The following is an 18623-nucleotide window of genomic DNA, read 5'->3' as shown; positions in this document are numbered from 1 at the left end:
CCTCAGGGAATAATGTTGGGACAGTAAATATCATAGTTTGGTGTGGGTATGAGGGCCAGTTTCCTGCTGGTTGAAGTTCTCTGGGTGAGGGTATATAATTCCTTGTGTATCTTTTTAGGGAATCGAGCTGTGGGTCACTCACTGTCTGCACTGTCAGTATTTTTGGGTCCAGTTTTGGTACGTATCTGGCTAATTTTGTCATTGATTACAGATCATACATTTTGTCGTAAGGCCACACCAATTATGTTTCACTGGGTCATTATTATTTTATGCAGAATGCATTATTTTTGCAAAATGCCCAAAAAGTTAACTGATTAGTGGTCCAGGTTAGAGGTCAGAATAACCACGTGATCTAGCTAAAGTGGTTTTATAATGATATTTATCTTTTTGCCTGCCACCCTGGTTTGGATTAAAAGTCCGTGAAACATAAGTGGTATGGCCTAATTAGATTCTGCAAATTCAGTGTCAGCTTATTAATTTTAGGGTGTATAGAATTTCTGGGTATTAGATTGTCACTGATAACATTCCATAATAACAACACTCCTCTATAATTAATTATGCATAACACAGTTATATGCTATAAATCTACACTTCAAGCCAAGAGTTTAATTTATAGCGCTGCTATTATATAAATAATAATACAGACTATATATGCAATATTTGTGCATAATTTATAGCATATACATGTAGATAGAAATAGTCAAGTAAATTAACACGCTTATTAGGTAAGATCTAGCTTTCAACTAAATCTGGTGACCATTTCATCAATGTTTGTGCTCAGATGATGACTTTCAATGTCGATTTGAATTTGCCTTCTTTGCTAACAGAGAGGACAGATATTGCAATATTAGCTCATTCATGCTGCACAGTTATCTGTATTAAAGTTCACTTACCTTTGATAGTGAAATTGTCATAGGTTCATTATTACTACGTACATATGGTTGTTGAAACATCTGCAGAACAAACAAGCATGCATATACAAATATGATAATTAAGAAGGTAGTATAAATAACGTACCAATGAGTTTGAACGTGCATGTGGTGCTTTTTGTGATTGAACTAAATTTGATCCTCTTGAGTGACGCTATATGAAAAAATGTATAGCATTCGTTGATTCAATTAACTAGCTTACGTTTTGTCCCAGTGGTATCAGTCTCTCCCTGGAACCAGTGACTGAGCCGTCCATTGACTCTGATTGGCTATTATGACAATGCCCTAGTGCTAACTGTGGCATGGATTGTCTTTCTGCAATATCAGAGGAGGTAGATATGGAGGCAGTCTCTGCCATTTCCATCATGCTGGCAATTTCAATGTCGAGCTCCTGGCTTTGACGGTGCTATAGAGGAAAATACGTTAAAGAAATATATAATGATGTAAGTACTTACAAATGCCCTCTTTTTCAGTTGAGCAAGGCGAGTATTCTGTGAAGAGGAGAGGTTGAGGGATTATATGTAAACTATGTACATGGCCCTCTAACAAGTAGTGTGCTTCCAGCCAAGGGACCTATTAATTAAAGTAACCAACTACGAAGAGATTGTGGGAAATGAATATCTTGTGAGTGGGTGTAGTTTACAAGTGGGTGGGCTTTCTAAGATTCGCTGACAGGTATGTGACTTGTGACACCTGATACCGTCTGTTAGAACTATAGTAAACAACCTAGTAACAGCACTGAATATACTCCATAATCCCAATGAATTGCACAATAATCACCCCATCTATTTGCAATGAATCCCGTACGTGTGCACATTAATTAATTCACTGCATGCAGACTTCAGACATTACACCATGGCTAAATTAGTTGCTAGTGCATTGGGTACCTCTCGACTCTCCCTCTTTTCTTCTAGATTCTTGAAGGTAACCTCAAAAGCCTCTGCTATAGTCTCTACCATCTTCTGAGCCTGTAATGTCAAGCAAAAATAATTAATTCAGAGATGCTAGCTTAACGAGTGCTGTAAGTTGCGTTTTGCTAATGCCTCTCACTATGTTTTGCTTTCGCTCAAGAGTGTTATAGAAGAGATAATTATAGGTATAATGTTACGTTATTATTGTTGATTGCAATTATTGACAATGAATGAATTGATTTCCACACACATGAACAGAAGTACGTGTATGTGTGATGGCTTGATGAAGGATAGAAGCAACTACATGTAGATCTACAATGTAGTATTTTGCATCCTGTCAATAATTAAACAAAAGAGGGTTTAAGTATTTCAGAGAAGGAGTTGTGGTAGCTTTAGTACCGTAGCAAGGATTTTGAGGAAGGGGGTGCTATTATAGATAAAAGAGGGCGCAAAACGCCCGATTTTTAGCCACGCAGCGCCAAAATTTGGTTTACCGGAAGCTACACCTCTTATTAGTGACATCATAATTAACTTATCTGCTTAGTTGGGCGTGGTCCAATCTTCTATTTGCATAGAGAAGCCTATTTAGCTACGAAATAGCTCACAGTTTTGAGTTTTGCTTGCCTACTAGTACTTGACTTAGGCTGGATGGGGGTGCTCGAGCACCCCTAGCACCCCCCTGGTTACGCCCTTGAGTGTTAGCTTTTTGTAGCTTGATTCAATGATGTACATTTGTTTTGATGTATCAACTGCCAAAAGAGAGTCAATGGTTCTCACAAGTTGAATAGAAAGTTTGTGCGAACAGATGATACTATCAAAGATTCTGAAGCGACTGCAACAGCCTTCACTGTGAGTAAAAATAGCCATAACTAGAGAGCAAAGCTTTAGTTTGCAAATCCATGAATAAAATCCAAGAGAACGTGGCTAGAAGCCGCTGTTACTTTTTGTTGCATTGCAACCATTGAGCAGTTACGGCTAGAATACACACACAGTCAGCTTTACTATATCCCTCATAGGCTATGCCTCGAGGCATAAATATACTGTATAGCAGGTAATTTTTATTGGAGCAAATTTCGTATGAAACATATTTTGGATTTTTAATATTCGCACAGCTCAAATAGAATGTTAGCAATTCACAGTTTTAATTTTCAATGATGCTCTACAATTACGAAAACTACGAAATTTTCCACCATACAAAATAACCTCAATATACGGTACAAAACACATAATATTCCTCACGATGACACCACAAATAATATAGCAACAAACAAGGTGAAAAGAAATTCCTCAAAACATACATTTTAGTTACATTGCATTAATACGTATGCCTTAGCAATTAACTCACGTCATGTTCACTGGCTTGAAACACATGACAAAAGTTTCTCTTCTTTTTTCTGTTTATGAAAGCAAACATTTTCTTGTTCTTTGGATCCAGTGTACAGAATGAGACACTGGAAATTTTAACAACTGCGAATTGATTCTACAGAAGCCATTAAAGAGCACACATAAATTTAACAAGCAGGTAATGCATTGTCGAACTTACAAAAGTTTGATGATCATAAAGCTTTAGGCCTTTAACCGAGATGAAGAGCTTGAGTTTCATTTTGCCTTTTCCTCCGTAAAGAGACCTCAATTGTTCTGCTGCATTTCTAACTGTCTCAAGACCATACAGTTGTTCTACTTCCGCAAATCCAAATCCCTGGGAATACATTTAACACTGATAGTATCTCTCTTGGATCATTTATCTTACCTTTACTTCAAAGAATTTCAAAGCTGTAGAATAGAAAGAAGATACATACAAGAATTCCAAACATTAAGCAGCTCTATACCTGAAAGGGTTCCTTTCTTTTTCCATCCTGCTTGCTTTTTCTTTTGTTGCTGCATGCATGAGTGGAAAAATTATGGCTGCTTTTCAATTGCAGTAAATTGAATACATGTACTTACATCTTTGAGCTGCTTGTCTCTTTTCAACTGAGGAAGATTCTGGCGGACCAAAATGCCTCTGTAAAGAGCTTGACATAGCATAACAGCTTTCCTTAGCTCGAGAAATGGAATTCTCACTCTGGATATAAATTAAAAAAAGCTTTCAAACGTTGAAATAATTATTATTTTGTGATTCAGTGACGTTACTTATACCGTAATACCTGATCATTCGATACCAGCTCTGTATGCAAATGACAGCATCATGAACAGCAGCTTTTTCAGTATCAAACAAAGGGTTTGTCCAATCCTCTTCTTGATCGAAATCATCAGCTAAAGGATTCACCATCGAACTTTTGGCAAATGGATCACTTTTAAATCTTGGTGGAGCTCTTCCCAAGGAGTGGTATTTTCCTTTTTCATGCTTCTTCTTTTTCTTGGGCTTCGGCTTTGCAGGCTTATTTTTAAATGGCCACACTTTATCTTGTGCCTTATTGTCACTAGATAAGATAGGTTTCTCATCTTCAAATGTTTCTCCAAAACATAGCTTCCTGCGCTTCTTTAGAAATAAACAAGCCGAGACCACAAGTGCTACAACAAGAAGCACTATAATGCTACCTAAAACTACAGGCACAATGATAGTAATATTCTCTGGTGTACTGCTGCCAGCTGTAGGGTTTGTAGTGAGGTCTGACATATTTTGATTTAGCGCAGGAACACTTCATGTGATATGCAGCAGCTTCAAAAAATCACTCTGGTGTTCGCAAGGGCTAGGGCTAGGGTGGGGCAATGGGATTGCAGAACATTGCAAGCAGATCAGATCCGCCCCCTTTTCAGTGTACACGTGATGCTTTGTTCAAAGCAGCTACGATTTGTTGTTAGAGTTAAGTGTGTGTGTCAGAGTTCTGGTGTGCAGCGGTACGCGGTGGCTGTGAAGACCTATAACTGATTTAAGTCGGTTGAGGTAGATCTACCAGCAAATCAAAAAAAGATACCTTCACTACAGTAGTAGTCCGACCTTTGTGGTTGGAGCTCACAGCAAACGAAACCACAAAGCTACAGCAAAAAACCACAACACAAAATGGCTCAGGACAAAGTTACAGAAACTCATGTTTTGCAAGAACCCAAACAAGGTAACATGCAGAGTTTCATGCAGAGGGTTTGCCTCTAGCACACTGCACAACCTTTTAGCTACCTCTCAATCAATCGTAATGTTCCTTCTCAATATCTAATGTTCCTTCCATGAAATTCTTTCATGTCTACTGTATTTCATACACATTGTTGTATTCCCTCAGATGAAGATGAGCATGACCCCTACTGTTTGAAGTGTGGGAAAAGCATTGCTCACAACATTCCCTATAAATATGAAGGGAAAACATTCCACGCTAGATGTTTAGTCTGTAACTTTTGTGGTGAGTATGAAAAACATGATTAAAACTCTATATCACGAAATGCACAGTCTGCTATGATAGAATAACCGTGAATTTTCTAATTGCACTTTGCACATTCTGTAAATCAGTTCCCTGAATTCGGGTTCTCCGTATTAGTTGTCACCAATTTTGTGATTTATCTGTTTGTATATCTCAACAAGATACGACACTCTGACTCTATAGCGGTACTCTGCATGGCATACTGAAATTCATTGTTTAACCCCCGTGAGCTACAAAGGCTCTAAAATCCATTCATTAAAATTATTCATAAGCATCGTTTTAATACTACTATATATGGTATTTAAACTACCTTCTCTGTTTTTCTAGGGAGAAATCTAGTGGGAAAACCGTTCATTGTTGACGACCAAAACTTATTCTGCGGAGACGTGGTGAGTTAGGTAATTACTAAGTACATACAGTATCTGAGTTCTGTAAGCATCAGAAAGCAGATACATTTTGTACAATTCAATGCAGTGTAAGCAGCGTTTTGAAACCAATGCACAAGGGGAAATCAATGACGTGGTGAGTTAGGTAATTACTAAGTACATATAGTATCTGAGTTCTGTAAGCAGATACATTTTGTACAATTCAATGCAGTGTAAGCAGCGTTTTGAAACCAATGCACAAGGGGAAATCAATGACGTGGTGAGTTAGGTAATTACTAAGTACATATAGTATCTGAGTTCTGTAAGCAGATACATTTTGTACAATTCAATGCAGTGTAAGCAGCGTTTTGAAACCAATGCACAAGGGGAAATCAATGATAGGCCCTACAGTGAGGTAAGTATTTCAAATTGAAATTCTCTAAACAATTGAAATTTCAAATTTAGGAAACTACTTCACTCAGTGAATCACTGATAGAAGCACTTGACCGTACTAAGGATTCTGCACCAAAACCGCTTGGTGCCACGCATTTAATAGATGCATATAGACCAGACCCTGACCAAATTACTGATTACCCAAGGCACTCTTCCCCCGATACAACATCTTCTCGACTCTCACTTGATGGATCTATACGCTCATACTTCTCAGCAGTTAGTGAAACAAGCCTGGCCTCAGACTACTCTTACGATGCAAACAGAAAACCATCAAGGAACATTTTAAAGAACCCTCATAAACCTCGTCGAAGGCCAAAGAAAAATGTTCGATGGAATCTTCAATTTGGTAATGACAGCGACACTATGTCACTAGAGTCTTTTGATTCTGCTAGTACGACTAGCAGTTTGTTCAATAGAGCAAGAAATGGAGTGAACGAAACTAGACAAAATTGGAGAGAATTTGAAAGAGCCCCATCACCTGGAAGTACAGGGATTACTCCATCAAAGCCCCTCTATCATAGGAGATTTTTGCGGCCAAATTCTACACCACACAATACTCCTCATGGACCACCATCCATATACGTACCAGAGTTAGAGCCTACTCATGAGGATGTTCAATCGTCTTCTTCTCACAGCAGCCTTCTGAATTCTTCTCAAAGTCATATTTGTGGCCCATCACCTCAAAATAAAGTTCTGCCTAGTACTTCCCAGAATATCAGGTTTACGCGCAATCCTTCACCTCTAACGAGCACTCCTACCACTGTGCAAAACCAAGATGCTGGTGGTTTTGAAAAACTGTCTCGCACCATACTCTCAACAGCTGTGACAAGACGACAGTACAATGACGATGGTTATAGGAGCCCATCTCCTGGCTACAAAGATGAACACACTGAGGAAGCAGAGAGTCAGTTGAATCTTTCAGATGATATCGATAGTCCACTTATACTTAAATTGAATGATAGTAAATTGGCTGAACTTGAAGCAAGCACACTAGAAGACCGTGAAAGAATGCACATCTACCAATTCCCACAACGTTCACAAAATTCGGAGGCTGCAAATCCCGTTACAGAAATACAGCGAACTCTTTCTGTACGAGCTGCATTGTTGAATGATGATGATCAAAGTGATTATGACCACCTCCTGCCTCGAAATGTGGGGTCTGACAACAATTTAAGCAGTGCGCCAAGAGGTCAAACTGTTATTGCTAATATGGTGACATTGAGAAAGACAATAGACAAAGCAAGACGAAAAAATCTAATATCGTACACGGATGATGACATTGAAGATGCTCTAAAAACAATCGAAGAAGATGAGACATCCAGTCAGAGTGGTGATAAGCCCCCCCCAATACCTTTAAAACGTGGTAGGATCATGTCCTCTCCAGGAGAAGAACAGATTCCCATGATTGAAAAAACAAATTTATATCGGTCCGGTTCAGATCCATTAAGGGCTGGTAAAACATTACTATCTGGTAGAGTAGATATGGAAAGAGAGCTGACTATCCGACAAGCTCCCAAAGTACCACCTAAAAGTAAGCAAAAAAGAAATCAACAAAAAAGATCTCAAAGTTTTTCACCAAGCGACGGAAAGCTAGTACAAAGCACACCTTTTGGTGAAAATTCAGAAGAGAATATTCTTCCACCACCTCCTGAGTTTGCTTCATCCTCAATTGACTTTCCCAGTGAAAAATCCTCCCCAAAATCTGATGATGTTCAAAGTGCATCGACTAGCACCTTGATTGCGGAACAAGATTTATTCCCAAAAGATATGAAGTCTTCATCTTGTGATAAAACTTTCACACCTACGTATCTAACACCTCGGACAGGACAGAAAGATAGTAATTTATTTCCCTTGAAGATAAATGACCGGATAGTGGTGGGAGCGGAGGACCCACAACCTCCTCTCAATGATGGCGTATACAAGGTTCCCAATCAACCAAAGCCCTCACACTCACACAGCACGATACAAACAAACTGGCAAGTCCAGAGCAGAGGTAGCACTTTATCTACACATGTGACAGAGTACGAGCAAAAAATAGACAATCCACGCAGTCCACAATACAAAGTAAGTATGGAGACAGCTTTCGCTGAAGGTAACCTTCTCAACAACACTAGTTTTGTTCCGCAAACTCAAACTCATTTTTACCCTCACGACAAAGCAAAGCGGATTCATATACCACATAGACCTGCTCCTCTTCCACCTGTATCAACGAAGAGCTTGACTGACGAACGATCAACACGATTTTCTTTAGAGAATAGGCAGCAATTGGGTAAACAGGATACCTCTTTACAGCAGCTGTTATCTGATCTTAATATTGAAGATGATGGTGTGCAGCATCGTTCACAAAGTAAGTCAAAGTACGATAACAAACCATGTTTTTGATTATTTTCAGGTTTACCAGGATGTGTTGTCTGCTTGAAAGCAATTCAGATCCCAAGAGAATGCATCACAGTTAACACCAAATCATATCACTCAAAATGTTTCTATTGCAGCAAGTGTCGTGAGTTGTGCATGCCTGATATATTCGTAGATCTACCACTCTTTAAAATTGATACAAGGATAAAACACTTGTACGTAGATGAGCACGAATCACAATTATTTGATTCCCACTTTCATAGTTGGCAGGTGATCCTTGAAAATACATTTCCCACAATTCTTGAAGATACATGTGCTTACGTATGGTATATACATGTATAAATTATGCTTTAATTGCATGTAGGCACTGATTTGTTTCGAGACAAGAAACCCTACTTTTTTCACAACATTCTATATTGCTGGGATTGCTACAATAAGGTATGTAGGTTGAATGTGTTCGAGTGGTTAGTTCATCTATTTTATTACTTCAGAGCTCATTGCCCAACCCAAAGGCAAATGCTTATAGAGAGTATCACAGGCCTACAACAGGAGGACAGATCACTACTGTGTAGTTTACGTATAGAGTCTACGACATTACTTTTTGAAGAATGAATTCATGATAACGATGACTTGTGGGCCATACAATAAATCAATAAATATAAGTATGTAATTACAGGTTATTTTAACCGGGATGATGCTATAACGTCCACATAATTAAGCAGCTACACAGGTATAGTCATAATTCGGTAAAGAAGAGATTATCTCAAAAGGAGTGCTACCATGTTCACATGGAAGTGCACTAAGCCAATCCTCTTGGCACTGCTGTAGCCTCAGATCTGTAGAATTTTCTAACTCATCTCTGGCTTCTTCTTGGATATTGTAGATGTCAAGGGCCAGTTTAAGATCCAATATGTCAGAATAACTTGAGCAAGGAATATGATCTCCAGCTTTCACTTTAATCTGGATCATTAGGATAAAACAAATTAATAATTATATCAGCCAAGAGTGCCACATGGGCCCTCAGGGTGCAACTTTTTTCTGTTTATATAGTCCTTATAGATCTAATTATACTTACCAGTGTGCAGGCATTTTGCACAATGATGTCAAGGAACTCTGCTAGATCTATAGATGTTTCACTTTCACTCAGAGCATTCTGGGCTGCATACATCTCTGTGATGGAGTGCAACTCTTTGAGCAAAGGCTTTGTTGCTTGTTGAATAGTTGTAGAATCAGTGCCCAATCTCTGCATAAAGTGAATAAAGTCAATGTACTGTCAGCACTTTCTCTCACAATTTAGGTCTATATAAAGTCTATCTACAGGTAATATCAATGTGCAGATTAACCACTCACAATGACATGCTCCACTCCGTAAAGACCGCTAAAGACATTCTGATAAGCTCGCTCGATCTCAGTGGACGGAGGTGTACAACATGTGGCAATTTTGGCCATGGCTACGGCCACCAATACGGAGAGCATAAGATGCTTGAAACTCATTGTTATCAGAAGATATGTGATCGTTTATTTTCTTGTGAGCACTTAGTTTTTCCAATTTGACTTGTTTGATGGTATTCTGTCTGACTAATCCTCTTTTATATTGTCTTGTGCTCAAGGAATTTACATTATTACAACAGAATAATTATGCTGTACATACATCATGAACAACGTTTTCTTTTCACATTACATCACTGACCATAGGAACCAGACAGTTAGTATCAGATTCCATTGTAACAATTCTTCCCCGCTGTATTACACAGTTTACATTGACTCATACAAGGCTGCCCATCAACAAAGCAAATAAAATGCAGTATCATATTTCGTGAGTGGTGTGTAATACTTCCTGGAAGTTAATATGCTTGTGTGAGGGGTATTTCTCATGCATATGGAAGTGGCTAAAAAAAGGAAGTTTGTGAGTCATACTTAGGATACACAACAGAAAATTAGCCACTTGATAAGGAATGTCAACAAAATCTACTAATCACAATTAGAAATGATATGAATGGTATTCAATTTCCTCTGATTCGGAAATAATATGATGCAACACATTAGTCCAGGTATTGCAGAGAAGAGCGGAGGAACGCAATATGTGGTACCATAATATTATAGAGTGCACATGCACAGATCTGCTAATTTTAATCGGGCATCGCTTTGGAGGCGGTCATAAAAACTAAGTGCACTTTGAATAATTTTATGCTTCTCAGGTTCATTTTCTACAACAGAATATGCATGCAGAAGCAGTTTAGCATTTACATGTATTCCATGCAATCAATATATGGGGTGGGGGACTGGGGGTGGACTCATTCACACTGACAGTGAAGTTTAACTTAGATCTCAAGTTCAGACTATACTGCATGTAGAGTCTATAATTAATTACAAACGGCTATAATAATGTACTAGATCTAGATCTAGTTTTTTGTCAAGCTGCATTTTTGTCTAGCACTGCATGATCCAGTTTACAAACCATTCAAACATGCAGTTAGATTTTCTGCAAAGAATGAAACATGTGCTGACATGGGCTGCTATAGTTTCAGTCACATCAGCATCAACCAGGAGCAGGACACCACTGTTTGACCATTCTGTTCCCATTGAGCAATACACTGACACCTGGGTGGTACAGCTGCTGCTACCACAATCACAGCTCACACTTGAAGCTCACACACTTGCGACAAAACACGGTCTTATCAATCAGGGACAGGTGGAGTAGACTATTTTGCTATGGAGTATGCAGTTTTATAACTTGAGTGCTAGATCTATTACACACACAGCACAAGTACACTCAGGGTGTACTTTATTTATGGCGCCCGTCAAGGTATGCGGCATTATACGGATAGATCTAGATCTACTGCATGACAGCTGCATTGACAATTATCTTTTGATGTCATGCCCTAATTATAGAGGTCAAATGTATAGCCACCTACACAGCCTTGGCTCTAGGCCACTTGAAAATATTTTAAACGACCTGAAATTGTTAAATTTTACCATTCATTCCAGTATATGTATTATTATGTGACACCAATAACTTCAATTTCCAAAGGAAGCTGAAATTATTGGTGTCAGGTGGCTTCGTAATTCTAAGAGTGTCACCTTAAATTGAGTAAAGTAGGGGCATTAATAACGTTAAGTGTTTAGATCTAATATTAAACTGCTGGTGTCTGCATGATAATTATATGGCTGATGAGGGTGGTTGCATGCATCTTTGCAGTCAATAATTATTGAGTTTCTGTACTATTGCTGCTACATAATTATGTTAGTTACTCAATTTGTATTCGCACTGTCTGTCATCTATTAAAAGGTTAACCTCACTTTCCTGTCTACTTATTCAATGGTACACCAGCTAGTGACCAGATACCTTTAAAGTGTTCCTGTTCTCTTTTACACTGACAGGTGGGCAACCTGGATGACTACTTCTCATTCAAGTTGCCTGAAACTGATCAAAGGAGAAATAATCTCCCCTTGACTGGTACTGGTCAGAAAAATCAGATTGCACAGGCACTTTCAAATGAACCAAACGTAAAAAACGATGTAGATGATCTATACATGATGTTCAAGTCATGCTCAGTACATGTATTATTGTATTTTATGTATCACTATATAATTAGTCTTCTTTGATTTAGGTGGGATCTGTACAGCAGCAAATAGCAAGAAAAAGATTCAAGAAAGACTACAGCTATTCGAGCGATCCACATTTCAGCAAGCAATGGTCTTTGGTGAGATCTTTCGCTAATGTCATGCAGGCACTATTGCATCATAATTATATCAGTATAATATCTAAATGAGTTAGACACTGTTTTGGAGGTGTCCATGTGATTTAGAAGCCCTCAGCCACTTGTAGTACCCTCGGGATACTAAATCAGTGCCTTTGGGCTTCTAAATCCCATATAGACACCTTTAACAGTGTCTAACTAGCTATCTGCGTTTTCTCGATGCGTGGACCCGTCCGGGGGGGAACCCCATCCCTATTATGTAGACATACAGAGAGTTGCATGGGTGTGTATATGGGCTTTGGATGCAATGCCATGCATTTATTTAGAACTCCCAGGTCAACCGTGGTCAAACTGACGGTAGAAAGGGGCTGGACATTAACGTGGAGCCTGTCTGGCTGCAAGGAATCACTGGGAGTGGTGTGGTCGTGTCTATCATGGATGATGGTGGGTTGGTATAGCATACATAGGAATAGTGAAAAATGTCAAACACACATTAATTTATAATTATTGTATACATGTTATATTTACTTTAAAAAATATTTACTGTACCACCCAGACGCGTGCATATATACCAAGACATTCGAGCAATAATATTATTTTGCTGTATTTCAACACTGGCTAGCTAAATCATAATTATAATACTACAAACAGGGAATTCCCTGGGTATATAGATTGCATGAAGGGTGTCTCATTAGCTTAGGCATGCAACAAGCTTCCACTGTTGACAATGAGGTGGATAATGTAATAGGGAGCTCTCACAACTATGCCACGAATGTTGTCATGTTTGTGTTCTGTGGTATAGTCTCATTGTCAGTGATACTAAGTTTTCCCACACAGGATTGGAGGTAACACACCCTGACATTTCTCCTAACTATGTAAGTTTTCTTGTGAGTGTATAGTGTTGTTGTGACAACACTATACTCATAAGAGTAATGCCGTGGGAATGTTGTGTACATATTGTTAAGACATGGCCTTCGTCTGAGTAGTTGCTATTGAAATACATAATAGAAATCCTTGAAATCATATCAAAGCATACTGCAATAGAAGATATACCTATATAATCATTGTAAGTTGTGAAAAACACACATTTTCAGGATTCCAATGCTAGTTGGGATTTTGCAGACGGTGATAATGACCCCACTCCTACAAAATACGATGGTGATGAGCCAGACAGTCATGGAACCAGCTGTGGAGGAGAGATTGCCATGGCAAAAGATAACAATCAGTGTGGAATAGGGGTGGCCTATAACTCCAGTATTGGCTGTAAGTACATGTAATACTATACGTACCAATCGCTTAATTGTACAGCTGCATGTCCCCATAAAAGAGACTATATAGACATGCAGCATGGGTGTATTAAATAAGGTTATTGCTATAATTATAGTCAGTCAATGGAAACTTGGCATTCATCCACCCAAGCAGTTTGATGGGCAGGCCACTTTCAATGAGCAACCCCCTCCCATGCACAAAAGTCATGCATAAGACAATATATACATGCACACATGTTGACTCGTGCTAAACTGAGTCTTTTTGCTTCGCAATTATCTCTTATATATGCAGGTCTCAAGGTTGACCTCACTGGCGGCGTGACAGACTCCATTGAAGCAAGTTCTCTTAGCTATAAAAACAACTATATTCAAGTTTACAGCAACAGTTGGGGACCAAGTGACAAAGGTTTCATTGTAGAAAAACCAGGAACACTGCTTGAAAATGCATTTGAAAATGCAGTCACAAAGGTACTTTATTTAGCACTCACACATGCACCTGCAAATAATGTGAATAGAGTATGATTCTGTCTCTAGGGTCGTGATGGGAAGGGCTCCATTTTCGTGTGGGCTGCTGGGAATGGTGGATGGAACTATGATTCTTGTGCTGCTGATGGTTATTCATCCAGCATCTACACTATTGCAGTGGGGTCAGCAGATCAGACCGCTGGTCAAGCAAGCTACGATGAACAGTGTGCTGGAAAGATGGTTGTCACTTATTCATTCAACTCAAAAACATTCTCAAAAGATGCCTCCTATGACCCTTACGACCAAATTGTAAGTATTCATCAGACTAGCTTATAGTGCCATAACTGTATAACAACAATTAATTAATTATGCAGTACACCACGACTCTGAATGGGGAATGTACAGACGACTTTACTGGCACTAGTGCTTCTGCACCACTAGTATCAGGAGTCATCGCTCTGGCACTTCAGGCAAAGTGTGTTACCTTCCTACTCCTTTCTATGCATGCATGGGAATGATGGTCCTCTCAGATAGAAAGTACGGCTATGGTTTTCGATATAATTATAGATATAAAATTCGATATGTATATAATTATGTTACAAACTGGTGCGTTCAAATGCATGATTTTGTAGCCATGAGCTGACGTGGAGAGATGTGCAATACCTGCTAGTTTACACATCAAACTCTGACCCTCTCATTGATGGAGAATGGACGGTGAACGGGGCAGGACGTAAAATCAGTCACAAGTTTGGCTTTGGAGCTATTGATGCTGAGGCATTTGTAACTCGAGCCAGAAATTGGATTACTGTTCCTCGACAAATTTCCCAGACCTTGACGAGTCACCAAGCCTACGGGTAAACATAATTATATGTATATGTATAGATAGCTTTATACACGGATCCAATGATAGTATTATTACACCAGTCTTTGTGTGCTGATAAGTGTGCAGCAAGTAATAATCACTATTTTATGCACTTTCACGTTTAGAAATACCCGCTTTGGACAACCTCTTGCAATGAAATTTACAGTATCGAACATGACTTCTGATGTTCAGTTCTTGGAGCATGTGGTTTTGACTGCTTCCTTAAGAGTAGAAAATGCACAAAGTTACACAATCAAAGACTATATATCATTCATTCATGAAGTCCCAAATGAAGCTTCAGTGAACCGATGGTTACAAGACCCTCATCCTCGCAGGGGGGACATCATGATTGAACTCATTTCACCACAGGGAACAACTTCAACTCTTCTTCCATACAGAAAATATGATTTTATCAATTCTGACGATGAAGGATATGCTTACCACATTTGGCCCTTCATGTCTGTCCACTATTGGGGTGAACATCCGGTCGGAAACTGGACAATGATTGTAATGTTCAAGTCTTCCAGTGGCTATGTTAGTGTGTCTGATGTGGAGCTTACACTTTACGGTACATCAAGTACACCTCAAGCTGTAGCAACTATTCCTCAGGTGTGTGACGAAGCATGTGCTAGAGGTTGCTATGGAAATGGCCCCAATACGTGTGATGTGTGCAAAGATTTTCGTATTGTATCTACGCTGGAATGTGTCACTACTTGCCCAAACAATACGTTTGTATACAGAGGATCGTACTGCACTGACAACTTGATTACAGTATCGACATCAGACTCTTTAGTTGCTATTGCTACTGGTACTTCAATAGGGCTGATCGGACTGTTTGCCCTGTGTATAGTGGTTACATGCACTGTGGCGTACATGTGTAGAAGGAAGAAGAACGAACGGACAAATCGACTAAGATATCATATACTTCAGTCTGGGGATGGCATTTCATCTGTTCCTGTGTAATATTAGATTGACTATGTAATCAAACTCATTTACTACACATGTAACAGACACTGTTTTAATGTATAATGTTATTGGCTGTTTGCCGTGCATTTTTACAGAATTATGATGACGGAAAATCTAAGTTGGGTTACAGGACAAGTATTATTGTAGTGCTACTTTCTGTTCGCAGGTTTATTATTCGTATTGACAGTACTACATTAGACAAAGCATGGATCTTGTTGACATTTAAATCCGTACAGAATTGTCACAGAGAGTCGAAGTGCAGTGTTAACGTAAAGACAGCATAATTTTCAAAAGCAGTGAGGAAATCCCATGGGAAATATACGAGTGCAGTTTTCAAAGCAATTTTGTCTATTAATATAGACAACATACTTATGCTTTAATAACGGCGAGGAAATCCCATTTGTAGCCACCAACGCAGGTGAATGTTTGTTTTGCACTACAGGGTGCGCCACTTTCAATAACATCTCTCTCCCACATAATTATGCGCCATACATCATTATAACCACACACCGTGCACATAATTATTGACGATTGGTATAGCTAACAAACACCTAACATGAAAATGTTATGGTCTAAAATGATCACAGTCAAAATACTGTTGATCCACCTACAATGATGCCCCCCTCCCACACAAGTCATAGTCACACAACACACACATACTGACCAACAACTAACCGGGCACCAATGAAAAGATGTGGGCTCAAGTATATAGTTATGTCCTGACCACTTCTACCCACCAGCAGCCCCAGATTCTGTAGTACTTAAGACGGCACACGGAAGACCTGAATTTACTTAAACTTCATCCTTGTTCTTACCAAGCATCTGAAACAGCTGATACAGTTGTGAAAATGAGAATATTTCAATCGATCCTCATCTATGTCGGTACGCTCATCCCAATGCTACTTCTTATCAGGGAGGGCCAAACTGCAGCTCTTCCTTGTGACCATCCTCTAAGAATTTCTGCTCCACAATATTTCAGCCATTGTGACTCAGTTTGCACATACTCAGATTGGTCTGAATGGCTGGCCGTTCCTAAAAGTGTGCACGTGGTTCCTTCTTCTCAATGTCCAACCAAAGAGGCCTACCAGGAAATACGCAAAAGAGGTGTGCTGGGTAAATCAATTGCTGACTGCACAGAGACATCAGAGACACGATCAATCTGTGAGTGTGTAATTCTTAGACAAAAATGTCATGGTTAATAGCTTGAATTATTGTTACAGGTCTTCCCGATCAAGAGGACAGGCTAATTTTAGCTCTTGGACTTGGAGGTTCCAAACAAGACTTCAGTCCCATTGGCTCTCCAGGCCCGGCTGGTCCACAAGGTCAACCTGGTTCGGCTGGTCCACAAGGTCAACCTGGTGCATCTGGTCCGAAAGGACCTTCAGGTCCTGTTGGTCAACCTGGTCAGCCTGGGGCTAAACCTCCTAGTGGACCTCCACCAACACTTCCAATCAGGATTCCTGGTGTGCATGGACCTGGTCTCCGATGTCCTCATAACGACGGAATTGGACAAATATGTTCTCATTTAACAAGTGGGTCCATGCAGTAAATAATTGAAATTAGACATAACTCTCTTTTTAGAAAAACGGTCAGTGTCACTTCGAGACGAGTTTATGGAGGCAGAAGGTATAAGCTTGCAAGAAACTGAAGAATTCAATTCTGAAGACATCCTTTCGTTTGAATCGAGAAAAGTTGCGTTACCTTTTAGCTGGACAGACCATGGACCTCGCTTAAGACGCCAATCTCAGTCTTGCAGCCCGCTTGATGTTCAACATGTCTTGTTTATTCTCGACTCTTCTGGAAGTATTGGTCTTGATAGGTACCAACGAATGAAGGACGCTCTCAGCAAGCTTGTTCCTTTGTTTTGCAACCAAGTTAAGTTTGCAATGGTGACCTTTAGTAGAGATATAAGTTTGGAGTTTTGCTTTGACTGCTTTGAGAACACCTATCTTGGTAGAGAAGCTACTTCAAGTGCTATCAGTAGTGCAGAGTATCACAATAGAAATACAAACACTGGAGCTGCAACAAAATGTGTGTGCGACGAACTGCTTAACCACAAATGCGGAATAACTAGCAATCCGAGCTGTCTAGATGTGGTGTACATTACAGATGGAAAATCAAACGATAGAACGCATAAGGTGTGCAAAGAAGTAGAATGCTTACATCAGAAGTACGGAGTCAACACGTACGCTATTGGAATAAACAGTCAAACATCACACAGCTCTTCTGTCAACCAAGAGGAACTAGATTGCATCTCTGATTCCAGCAACATTTTGAGTGCATTTCAGTACAATAGCTTTGATGATTTTGAGGAGGCTATTGATAAAATCATCATACGTCTCTTCGAAGTGATCGTGAGTGGAAATCCTTATGCATGTCTTCGTCGTGATGAAGTTATCGATCCAACTGGTGCTCCTTGATGTAAGACAACAAGAAACAAAAAAAGAAACGTATATAGTTGTGTATATACTGTTATAGAGCTGTTCAATTAGAAACTGCTTTGCTATTTTCAGTCACTGTTTCATCTCGTAAAAGTCTGGGGGAAGGTACGCAGGCCGCAAAATGTTTAACCACTCCCACATTTGTTGACCACACACCCTAGTACATGCTATTGCATCACATTATTGTATTACACATCATAGACAGTATTAATGTGATGATGTCATATTTGGGGGGGGAAGGTTCACCCCTCCTCCCCCCACTAGATGAAACCCTCCCAGTACGCTTATAATTACTATAATTAGGATGCTTGAAATCTGCATACTGATTAAGTATAATACTACTCAGAGGAGGTACGAGCCTTTAATTATCCGCCCACACCCCACCCACGTCGTATGATTTTGCCTGATGTATACCGATTAAGTATAATACTACGCAGAGGAGGTACGACAGGCACGGTGCAGCTCAAGTAATCAGCCTTTGATTATCCGCCCACGCCCCACCCACGTCGTATGATTTTGCCTGATGTATACCGATTAAGTATAATAGTACTACAGTA

General features: G+C 39.5%; 5 protein-coding genes across 12 annotated transcripts; 3 read left to right on the top strand and 2 right to left on the bottom strand.

Annotated features, from left to right (window-relative positions):
* Positions 1-509: 509 nt before the first annotated feature.
* LOC135342086 (low density lipoprotein receptor adapter protein 1-like) lies at positions 510-4578 on the bottom strand. Of its 2 annotated transcripts, none has more exons than XM_064538773.1 (12): positions 3985-4578; positions 3785-3902; positions 3670-3718; positions 3591-3613; positions 3384-3539; positions 3186-3320; positions 1817-1897; positions 1385-1420; positions 1132-1335; positions 1018-1083; positions 894-953; positions 510-815 (listed from the first exon to the last, which is right to left on the bottom strand). In XM_064538773.1, the coding sequence occupies exons 1-12, from the start codon at positions 4455-4457 to the stop codon at positions 792-794; spliced, it is 1425 nt and encodes a 474-aa protein (XP_064394843.1). In that variant the 5' UTR covers positions 4458-4578; the 3' UTR covers positions 510-791. The 2 variants fall into 2 exon arrangements, with proteins under 2 accessions (XP_064394843.1, XP_064394842.1); XM_064538772.1 differs by having other exon boundaries at positions 510-820; positions 3985-4577.
* Positions 4579-4609: 31 nt separating this feature from the next.
* LOC135342082 (uncharacterized) lies at positions 4610-8992 on the top strand. Of its 7 annotated transcripts, none has more exons than XM_064538767.1 (10): positions 4611-4893; positions 5056-5172; positions 5518-5579; positions 5665-5712; positions 5788-5835; positions 5911-5970; positions 6021-8355; positions 8410-8508; positions 8728-8801; positions 8855-8992. In XM_064538767.1, the coding sequence occupies exons 1-10, from the start codon at positions 4842-4844 to the stop codon at positions 8933-8935; spliced, it is 2976 nt and encodes a 991-aa protein (XP_064394837.1). In that variant the 5' UTR covers positions 4611-4841; the 3' UTR covers positions 8936-8992. The 7 variants fall into 7 exon arrangements, with proteins under 7 accessions (XP_064394833.1, XP_064394837.1, XP_064394834.1 ...); XM_064538764.1 differs by having other exon boundaries at positions 8401-8508; XM_064538763.1 differs by lacking the exons at positions 8728-8801; positions 8855-8992 and having other exon boundaries at positions 4610-4893; positions 8410-8721.
* Positions 8958-10571, bottom strand: LOC135342088 (uncharacterized). The gene is made up of 3 exons (XM_064538775.1): positions 9714-10571; positions 9439-9606; positions 8958-9323 (listed from the first exon to the last, which is right to left on the bottom strand). The coding sequence occupies exons 1-3, from the start codon at positions 9855-9857 to the stop codon at positions 9078-9080; spliced, it is 558 nt and encodes a 185-aa protein (XP_064394845.1). The 5' UTR covers positions 9858-10571; the 3' UTR covers positions 8958-9077.
* An 83-nt stretch (positions 10572-10654) lies between these two features.
* LOC135342085 (neuroendocrine convertase 2-like) lies at positions 10655-15743 on the top strand. The gene is made up of 11 exons (XM_064538771.1): positions 10655-11055; positions 11745-11870; positions 11975-12067; positions 12400-12508; positions 12902-12939; positions 13159-13327; positions 13625-13800; positions 13867-14106; positions 14172-14272; positions 14430-14651; positions 14785-15743. Exons 1-11 carry the CDS (start codon positions 10804-10806, stop codon positions 15620-15622), a joined length of 2364 nt encoding a protein of 787 aa, XP_064394841.1. The 5' UTR covers positions 10655-10803; the 3' UTR covers positions 15623-15743.
* Positions 15744-16093: 350 nt separating this feature from the next.
* LOC135342087 (uncharacterized) lies at positions 16094-18149 on the top strand. The gene is made up of 3 exons (XM_064538774.1): positions 16094-16786; positions 16846-17157; positions 17207-18149. Exons 1-3 carry the CDS (start codon positions 16474-16476, stop codon positions 18043-18045), a joined length of 1464 nt encoding a protein of 487 aa, XP_064394844.1. The 5' UTR covers positions 16094-16473; the 3' UTR covers positions 18046-18149.
* The last annotated feature ends 474 nt before the right edge of the window (positions 18150-18623 follow it).

This window comes from Halichondria panicea, chromosome 9 (assembly GCF_963675165.1).
Source record: "Halichondria panicea chromosome 9, odHalPani1.1, whole genome shotgun sequence".
NCBI lineage: Eukaryota > Metazoa > Porifera > Demospongiae > Suberitida > Halichondriidae > Halichondria > Halichondria panicea.
This window is presented reverse-complemented; position numbering and strand designations above follow the sequence as displayed.

Bases quoted from the DNA above. Each gene is read 5' to 3' on its own strand.
- LOC135342087 (XM_064538774.1), top strand. From the start codon at position 16,474: ATGAGAATATTTCAATCGATCCTCATCTATGTCGGTACGCTCATCCCA. The intron at 16,787-16,845 runs GTGAGTGTGTAA...TTATTGTTACAG, and splicing joins ATCAGAGACACGATCAATCT to GTCTTCCCGATCAAGAGGAC. The intron at 17,158-17,206 runs GTGGGTCCATGC...CTCTCTTTTTAG, and splicing joins AATATGTTCTCATTTAACAA to AAAAACGGTCAGTGTCACTT.
- LOC135342088 (XM_064538775.1), bottom strand. From the start codon at position 9,857: ATGAGTTTCAAGCATCTTATGCTCTCCGTATTGGTGGCCGTAGCCATG. The intron at 9,607-9,713 runs GTGAGTGGTTAA...CACTTTATGCAG, and splicing joins ACGGAGTGGAGCATGTCATT to AGATTGGGCACTGATTCTAC. The intron at 9,324-9,438 runs GTAAGTATAATT...CTAATGATCCAG, and splicing joins TGCAAAATGCCTGCACACTG to ATTAAAGTGAAAGCTGGAGA.
- LOC135342082 (XM_064538762.1), top strand. From the start codon at position 4,842: ATGGCTCAGGACAAAGTTACAGAAACTCATGTTTTGCAAGAACCCAAA. The intron at 5,173-5,517 runs GTGAGTATGAAA...CTGTTTTTCTAG, and splicing joins TTTAGTCTGTAACTTTTGTG to GGAGAAATCTAGTGGGAAAA. The intron at 5,971-6,020 runs GTAAGTATTTCA...TTTCAAATTTAG, and splicing joins ATGATAGGCCCTACAGTGAG to GAAACTACTTCACTCAGTGA.
- LOC135342085 (XM_064538771.1), top strand. From the start codon at position 10,804: ATGATCCAGTTTACAAACCATTCAAACATGCAGTTAGATTTTCTGCAA. The intron at 13,801-13,866 runs GTACTTTATTTA...TTCTGTCTCTAG, and splicing joins TTGAAAATGCAGTCACAAAG to GGTCGTGATGGGAAGGGCTC. The intron at 14,107-14,171 runs GTAAGTATTCAT...TTAATTATGCAG, and splicing joins ATGACCCTTACGACCAAATT to TACACCACGACTCTGAATGG.
- LOC135342086 (XM_064538772.1), bottom strand. From the start codon at position 4,457: ATGTCAGACCTCACTACAAACCCTACAGCTGGCAGCAGTACACCAGAG. The intron at 3,903-3,984 runs GTATTACGGTAT...ATTTATATCCAG, and splicing joins AGCTGGTATCGAATGATCAG to AGTGAGAATTCCATTTCTCG. The intron at 954-1,017 runs GTACGTTATTTA...TTTGTTCTGCAG, and splicing joins ATGCACGTTCAAACTCATTG to ATGTTTCAACAACCATATGT.